The sequence below is a fragment of the Rhincodon typus genome, chromosome 16, assembly GCF_021869965.1.
Source record: "Rhincodon typus isolate 14 chromosome 16, sRhiTyp1.1, whole genome shotgun sequence".
NCBI classification, from domain to species: domain Eukaryota; kingdom Metazoa; phylum Chordata; class Chondrichthyes; order Orectolobiformes; family Rhincodontidae; genus Rhincodon; species Rhincodon typus.
The window spans coordinates 1,601,536-1,611,029 of NC_063347.1; the positions used below are offsets into that span (position 1 = coordinate 1,601,536).

General features: G+C 45.4%; 1 protein-coding gene across 1 annotated transcript in view; it reads right to left on the reverse strand.

Annotated features, from left to right (window-relative positions):
• Positions 1-9,494, reverse strand: part of LOC109923605 (laminin subunit beta-1-like) — a 162,646-nt gene that overhangs the window by 20,096 nt on the left and 133,056 nt on the right. Inside the window, exons 19-20 of the mRNA XM_048606657.1 lie at positions 7,912-8,096; positions 4,008-4,249 (exon numbers count right to left, since the gene is read on the reverse strand). Of these exons, the coding sequence (XP_048462614.1) occupies positions 4,008-4,249; positions 7,912-8,096 (427 nt within the window). The remainder of the gene's footprint in view (positions 1-4,007; positions 4,250-7,911; positions 8,097-9,494) is intronic.

Here is a 9,494-nt window from a genome sequence, read left to right on the forward strand (position 1 = left end):
CTCCCCCCTCACCCACATCCCAGGCCCCAAGAAGGCTTTCCACATCAAGCAGATGTTCACCTGCACATCTGCCAATGTGGTATACTGTATCCGCTGTTCCAGATGTGGCCTCCTCTACATCGGGGAAACCAAGCGGAGGCTCGGGGACCGCTTTGTGGAACACCTACGCTCGGTTCGTGACAAAGACTGCACCTCCCAGTCGTGAACAATTTCAGCTCCCCCACCCACTCCTTAGACGACATGTCCATCCTGGGCCTCCTGCAGTGCCACAACGATGCCACCTGAAGGTTGCAGGAACAGCACCTCATATTTCGCTTGGGAACCCTGCAGCCCAATGGTATCAATGTGGACTTCACAAGCTCCAAAATCTCCCCTCCCCCGAACGCATCCCAAAACCAGCCCAGCTCGTCCCTGCCTCCCTAACCTGTCTGTCCTTCCTCCCACCTATCCCCTCCTCCCACCTCAAGCCCCACCCCCATTTCCTACCTACGAACCTCATCCCGCCTCCTTGACCTGTCCGTCCTCCCTGGACTGACCTATCTCCTCCCTACTTCCCCACCTACACTCACCTTTACTGGCTCCATCCCCGCCTCTTTGACCTGTCTGTCTCCTCTCTACCTATCTTCTCCTCTATCCATCATCTATCTGCCTCCTCCTCTCTCCCTATTTATTCCAGAATCCCCTTCCCCTTCCTCATTTCTGAAGAAGGGTCTAGACCCGAAACATCAGCTTTCCTGCTCCTCTGATGCTGCTTGGCCTGCTGTGTTCATCCAGCTCTACACCTTGTTATCTCAGATTCTCCAGCATCGGCAGTTCCTACTATCTCCAAAGGAAAATGGTTCCTATTTATTGGTGGTACAGCAGGGGACACAGGTTTAAGTCTTTAACCCATCTTCCTTAAGATCTTTAATGAAGGAACAATGATCAATCTCAGACTTATGATTGTTAGATCAAATGCTAATTTATCTATCCTATCTGTTCATAGGAACATATATCAGGAATAAGCCATTCATTCCCTCAAGCCTGTCCCACCATTCAATGAAATCATGGCTGATCTGCTACCATTCATATCTTGAAAATATCTATCAAACCCACCCATAATCTTCTAAATTCCAGAGTTTGGTTAATTTCCCTCTATAACTTGACCCTCAGAATTCAGGTATTATTCCAGTGAATCGATGCTGTACTCTCTCTGAAGGCAGCTTATCTTTCCTGAGCTCTGGTGCTCAGAAGGTAAAGCTTCAACCCATTGTATTCTATTCCTCTCGATAGAAAGGCCAGCAATCCACTGGCCTTTTGGGTTATTTCTGGACTTGTTGATAACAGTCTAATGCTCCGATTACTTGAAATCCCAAAGCTCTGTGGATGTCCCCTGTTTTAGCTTTCCACCATTATACTGCATCTGCCACATATTTACCCAATCACTCAGTCTGTCCAAATCAAACTGAAGTATCTCTGCATCCTCCTCACAGCTCACCTTCCCACCCAGCTTTGTGTCATCTGCAAACTTGGAGATATTACATTTAATTCCCACGTCTGTATCATGAATATAGTGTGAACAGCTGTGGTCCTCGCACTGATCCCTGCGGTATCCCATTACTCACTGCCTGCCTCTTGGAAAATGACCCATTTATTCCCAATCTTTGTTTCCTGGCCATCAGCCAGCTTTCTTTCCATTTCAGTACACTACCCCACAATCCCACATGCCTTAATTCTTTATTCTGTGAAATCCATTTGTCACAGTTTTGTCTATTTACTTCATTGGGGAATATCTCTTTCATGTTCCCATCCACACTTGCTTCTAAAATGACTAACTTTGTGTCAGAAGTGAATTGGATATTCCATCATCTAAGTTGTTTATCAAAAGATGAACAGTTGAGGCCCCAACACAGATCCCTGTAGGACTTCTCTCATCACATGCTGCCCACCGAAATATCTGTCCATTAACCTGGTTCTGTCTCCTGTCGTTCAGCAAGTTTCTGAACCAGGTCAGTAATTTGTCTCAATTCCATGGATGTCAGTTTTAGTGAACAGTCACGTCAAATGGAATACATCTAGCTCCTGCAGCTCGACAGAGAAATGCTGTTCCCTCTCACTGACAGCACAAGGAGTAGGCAACACAAATGGTTGTTTTGGGAGTGAATTGGAGTGGGGAATATGAGGAAGAATTTTTTTTCACAGTGAGTGGGTAACAACTTGGAACTTGCTGCCCAGAGTGGGAGCAGAGATGACTAATGATTTCACAAAGAAATTGGATGCATAGCTGAGGGAGAGCTCAGGGAATGGGAAATCCAGCAGGGATTCAGTAGGTCAAACAACCTCATTCTGAAACAGAATGAGTCACTGGACTCGAACTGTTAGCTCTGCTTTCTCTCCATAGATGCTGCCAGACCTGCTGAGTTTCTCCAGCCAATTTCTGGTTTTGACTCTGTGCCTCCTGACTCTAACTAATAAGAATGATGGGCTGAATGGTCTGTTTCTGTGCAGTACCAGTCAATGATTCTTAGTGATCAAAGACTCTTAATGTATCAACAGGGGGCCACGTAAAGTCGTACCACTTTGGTATTTACTTCCTGATGTATTTAAGGAACCTCAGGCTTCTGCTGGTAATGTACAAATGTCTCTTTCAGCGTGTCGTCATACCCAGCTCAATAAAACAGAACAAAGCACCTCTCAGTATGATCATCCTAGCATCATAGTCACTCAATGTTTCCACACTGGCTTTCCTTGTCGGACAGAAACAACCCATTGGAAGTTTAACCTCGCCCATGACCACCCTAAGGTGAGGAGTGAGGCTGAGAAGTCAGGGTTTGCATGGTGTCTTTCAGCCAGGACAGGAACTGAACCTTCACAGTTGGCATCACTTTACATCACAAACCACCTCCCTCACCAACTGAGCTGGACCTGAACAGCCACATACAGTCAGCTCCTGCCACCTCATGGCCAGAGATGGAACAGCAGCAGGGTGACTGGTCCAGCATTTTAACCAATTTTACAAATTAAATGTCATGAGTGCTGGGCAGAGGCACAAACAGCCAAAACATAGATGGCGAGGCAAACAAGGAGCTCAGGGATCGGACGAGACTCTGAGAGAGGGAGAGCTAAGTTGAGCAGTGGGGAAGCTGAAGGTGCAGTTGCCAATAATAGAACAACTTAAAGTGGAGATAGGCCTTCGCTCCTGAACTGGACTGCCACCTGGACAGACCCAATTCACTGACTCTGAAAACCTTGCAGTCTGGTGTCCTGATAGGTGGAGAAAGGCTGGGACCCAGAAACCCTCCTGACTCACTCACTGTCTGAGAGCTGAAGATTCTGTCATCAAGAACAAGCTTCATTGTTTGTTTAATCCTTCAGATATCCCTCACCTACTTTCACACACACACATTCACACCTACACACACTCTAACATACTCACACAGACACATGCTCGCACAAACACACACACATATTCACATGCACACACACACACATATTCACATGCACAAACACACACATATTCACATGCACAAACACACATATTCACATGCACACACACACACAAACACACACATATTCACATACACACACACACACATACACTCACACAAACACACACATATTCACATGCACACACACTCTCACACAAACACACACATATTCACATGCACAAACACACACAAACACACACATATTCACATACACACACACACACACAAACACACACATATTCACATGCACACACACACACTCTCACACAAACACACAACATATTCACATGCACAAACACACACATATTCACATGCAGAAACACACACATATTCACATGCACACACACATTCACATACACACACACACAAACACTCTCACACACACACTCACAAACACACACACAGATACACTCTAACATCCTCTCGCTCTTGCACACACACCCCCTCCTTGCCCATTTCCAGTTCATACTGAATTCCCTGAGGTTACTTTCATTGGGGCTCCAATATTGACAAGCCGTGAGAATGAGCTTAATCCCTGACCTTCTCATTGATGTTTTCCACCGTTTGCTCCTTGACTTTATTCTCCAAATCCTTCAGCTGCTTCCTCTGAGCAGCCATTGACTTTCGAAAGGTGTTTTCCTGTTCCTGAAGGAGTCTCTCTGCTTCACGCCTTGTGTCCTCTGACTGTGCGACTGGGCTATACGGACCATATACTGATCCATTCACCACTCTCTCAGCTTCACAGGATTCCTGGTAATACTTGAGCATTGAATCATAGAGCTCTGTAAAACACAGATTTCCAATCATTAACGTTTGAGAAGTTCATCAATGAGCTGGATGCACAGTATGCAATTCCTCAGCGGGTAAACATTACTGATAAAGTGATGATTGTTCACTCACTCCCTGATCAGATGATGGGAAGCTGCTTTATGAAATAAACAGCCCATAAGATCCTGCAGAGGCCAGTTATGAATGAATCAGGGAGTGGAGTCACAAAGAATCCCAGACAGGGTAAGGACAGAAGGTTTACAACCCAAAAGGACATTCATGAACTGGTTTCTATGACAACTGTCATTTTGACTAACCCAAATGTTTTGATTTTTTAAATTCTTATAATTGAATTTGAATTCTTAAACTGCCCACTGTGGGATTTGAACCCATTTCATAGAGCAATACAGCATGGAAACAGACCTTTCAGCCCAACTCACCCATGCTGACTGGGTTTCCTAAACTGAACTAGTCCCATGTACCAGCATTAGGCACATATCCCTCTAAACCTTTCCTCTCCATGCACCTGTCCAAATGCCTTTAAATGTTGTAATTGTACCAGCCTCCACCACTTCCTCTGGCAGCTCATTCCATACACGCACCACCCTCTTGTGTCAAAAATTTGCCCCACAGGTCTCTTTTAAATCTTTCCCCTCTCATCTTAAACCTATGCCCCTCTAGTTTTGGACTCCCCCACCCCAGGGAAAAGACCTTGGCTATTCACCTCATCTATGCCCCTCATGATTTTACAAACCTCTATAATGTCACCCCTCAGCCTCCTACGCTCCAGGGAAAGGAGTCCCAGCCTATCAGCCTCTCCTTATAACTCAAACCCTTCAGTCTCAGTAACATCCTTGTACATCTTTTTGCACATTTTCCAGTTTAATAACATCCTTCCAACAGCACACTGATCAGACTTATACGTAATCCTCCGAACATGGCCTCACCAATGTCTTGTGCAGCTGTAACATGATTTCCCAACTCCTATACTCAATGCTCTGACCGATGAAAGCAAGTGAGCCAAATGCCTTCTTCACCGCCCTGTTTACCTGCAACTATAACTCTATGACCTTCTTCACTGTCCACTATACCAACAGTTTTGGTGTCATCCACAAACTTGCTAACCATGCCTCCTATATTCTCATCCAAGTTGTTTAGATAAATGATGAACGATATTCCTTGGATTATTAATTTCTTAATTAATCCCTACTGTGTCATAGGGAAAAATCTGAGGAAAGAAATACTGGCATTGGAGGCAGTGCAGCGAAGGTTCACTCGGCTGATCCCAGGGATGGAGGGACTGTCTTATAAGGGAGAGGTTGAGTAGATTGGGCCTGTACTCACTGGAGTTGAGAGGAATGAAAGCAACCTTACTGAAACAGACAGGGTTCTCGGGGGATGTGCAGAAGGGGTGTTTCCCGTTGTGGGAGAGTCAAGGAGCAGAGTGCATTGTTTCAGAATAAAGGGTCACCCGACTTAAGACAGAGATGAGGAGGAATTTCTTCCCTCCGAGGGGAGTGAATCTGTGGAATTGTTTACCGCAGGGGGCTGTCGAGGCTGGGTCCTTAAGTTTATTCAAGACTGAGATAGACAGAATTTTATTCAGGAAGGGAATCAAGGGCTATGGGAAAAGGCAGGAAAGTGGAGTTGAGGATGATCAGATCAGCCATGGTCTCACTGAATGGTGCAGCAGACTCGATGGGCTGAATGGCCTACTCCTGCTCCTCTGTCTTTTGGCCTGTCACAAAGAGTAGTTGATGTGAACATTATCGATACATAGAGGAGAAACGAAATAGAACAAAGAGGGAGATGGAAGCCGAGGGTTTACAATGGTGGATTTAGATGAGGAACAATAGAAGGAGGCTTGAGTAGACCAACATGGACTGGTTGAGCTGGATGGCCTATTTCTGAGCCACATCGCCAATGTACTGTGATAGAACATAGAACATAGAACATAGAACATTGCAGCGCAGTACGGGCCCTTCGGCCCTCGATGTTGCGCCGACCTGTGAAACCAATCTGAAGCCCATCTAACCTAAACTATTTCATTATCATCCATATGTTTATCCAATGACCATTTAAATGCCCTTAAAGTTGGCGAGTCTACTACTGTTGCAGGCAGGGCATTCCACGCCCTTACTACTCTCTGAGTAAAGAACCTACCTCTGACACCTGTCCTATATCTATCACCCCTCAATTTAAAGCTATGTCCCCTCATGCTAGCCATCACCATCCGAGGAAAAAGGCTCCCACTGTCCACCCTATCCAATCCTCTGATCATCTTGTATGTCTCTATTAAGTCACTTCTTAACCTTCTTCTCTCTAATGAAAACAGCCTCAAGTCTCTCAGCTGTTCCTCATAAGACCTTCCCTCCGTACCAGGCAACATCCTGGTAAATCTCCTCTGCACCTTTTCCAATGCTTCCACATCCTTCCTATAATGTGGCGAACAGAACTGTACACAATACTCCAAGTGCGGCCGCACCAGAGTTTTGTACAGCTGCAACATGACCTCATGGCTCCGAAACTCAATCCCTCTACCAATAAAACCTAACATACTGTACGCCTTCTTAACAATGCTATCAACCTGGGTGGCAACTTTCAGTGATCTATGCACATGGACACCGAGATCTCTCTGCTCATCCACACTACCAAGAATCTTACCATTAGCCCAGTACTCTGTATTCCTGTTCGTCAGTCCTGGCGTATCATTCATAAATCTCTGCTGGCTCTCTCAGATCAACTACAAAAATGCAAAGTGTTCAGGCACATTATGATGTTGGGAGCTATGTCTTGCTGCTCTATTATCACCTCATTCCCCTGCTGCATCTTTTACTAGAGTGACATTCACAATATCCCAAATGGTAGAAATGGCTCCTCAATTAATGGAATTTTGAAATTTTAAATTTGGAACGTGCTGTCTGACAGGGTAGCTGAAGCAGATTCCATGATAACTTTCAAAGGGGAATTAGATCAAAATCCGAAGGGAAAAGGCTCTGATCAGAGCATATTTGGAATATTGTGAGCAGTTTTGGGTCCTGATCTAAGGAAGGATGTGCTGGCATTGAGGGGGTCCAGAGAAGATTTACAAGAATGATGAAGGGCTTGTCCTATGAGGAGCGGTTGAGGACTCTGGGTCTGTACTTGGAGTTTAGGAGGATGAGGGGGAGCTGATTGAAACTTATAGAATGCTGAGACGCCTGGATAGTGTGGACATGGAGAAGATGTTTCCAGTAGCAGGAGAGTCTGGGACCCGAGGCACAGTCTCAGAGAGAAGGGACGACCCTTTAGAACTGAGATGAGGAGGAATTTCTTCAGCCATTGGATGGTGAATCTATGGAACTCATTGCTGCAAAGGGCTGTGGAGGCTAAGACATTGAGTGTATTTAAGACAGAAATGGCTAGGTTCTTGACTAGTAAGAGGATCAAAGATTACGGAGTAAAGTCAGGAGAATGGGGTTGAGAAACATTTCAGCCATGATCGAATGGTGGAACAATTCCACTCCTATGTTTTATGGTCTTATGGAAAAGAAAATTGCAAAACAATGGGGAAAGAACAGAAAGTTGTGTTAGAGTACAGAGATAATGGGACGAATGAACTTCCTCTGAATCATGTGCTTTTATGACTCAAGGGTATTCTCCTGAGTTCAGAAAACTCAGCTGAATAAAAACACACCTTTGAAGTTTGATGTGATAAATTTCTGCAGCTCCTTTGTTTTCTCGATGCGTGACACGTTCAGAATCCTCGGTTCCTCCTCCAGCTGCTTTATGTCCCTTTCTGCTTCGCTGTTTTCTGTCTGTATCCTGGCTGTATCTTTGGTCAGCGTATCCATTCTCCGTGACAGTTGCTTCATCTCGTCCCTGATGGACAGGAAAGGAATATTCACTCCATGTTGGCAGGAATTGCTGGGACACTACAAAAACCTATCGACTCAAAGTCCAAGGGTGAGAGCAGAGCTACGTGATTAGATTTGAGATGGTTATTTTCTTTTTATGAGAGATTTATCTGTGAAATGCAGGACTATAACGGGATCAGAGTAGCACTTTGCAAATTAATACAAAGGATTTTTTCATACTCAGTGGGTGATTATGATTAGGAATGCCCAGCCCAATCATACAGTCCATGCCGACCCAACAAATATCAAACTACACCCATCCCATTTACCTGCACTTGGTTCATACCTACGGTGCCATTGTAAGTGCTTGTCCAGATGCTTCTTAAATGTTGTGAGAGTCGCTGTCCCCACAAACCTGTCAGGCAGCACGTTCCATTTTCTTCATTGATTCACGTTATTGCCCATCCCTAATTGCCCAGGGGGCAGTTATGAGTCAACCTCATTGCTGTGGGTATGGAGTCACACGTAGGCCATAACAGGTAAGGATGGCAGTTTCCTTCCCTAATGGGGATTAGTGACCCAGATGGGTTTTTCCAACAATCGATAATGAATTCACAGCCATCATTAGACTCTTAATCCCATATTTTTATTTGTACCACCCTCTTGGTGAAAACATTTTTCCAGAGATTTCGCTAATCCACTTGCTCCTCATGTTAAACTTACTCCCTCTGGTCTTAGACATGGTCTGCCATGGAGAAACACTTCTCACGATCTACTCTGTCTGTGCCGCTCATAATTTTGGACACAGTTTGAGTAATTGTCTTCAAAAGGCGGCAGAATAAATACTTGAACAGGAAGTAATGGCAGGGATTTGGTGCAAGAGTAGGGGACTGGAACTAACTGGATTGCTCTCAAAGGAAGCAGTATTAGACTCAATGGACAGAATGGTCTCCTTCTCAATTAAAAGATTCCATCATACAATCAAAGAGTCACTCAGGGTGGGAGATAAAAATGTGCACACACGAGTGGGAATCCAAACTGGAGCCTGGGTCTTCCAAATCATTAAACGAAGCAAATGGGTGACTATTACTTTGGATCAAAGTGGCAGAAATCCTGAGCTTAGGGCCTGGGCAACTGAAACTGGAATATGCAAGAGCCAGAATTGGAACTGGGCAGATAGCTCAGAGAATTGTGGTGCTGGAGGGGGTTACAGAGATAGGGAGGGGGAGTAGGGGCCTGGAGGAGGCTACAGAGATAGCGAGGGGTGTAGGGGGCTGGAGGAGGTTACAGAGATATGGAGGGGGGTAAGGGCTGGAGGGGGTGACAGAGATAGGGAGGGGTGTAGGGGCTGAGGGAGGTTACAGAGATAGGGAGGAGTGTAGGGGCTGGAGGAGGTTACAGAGATAGGGAGGGGTGTAGGGGC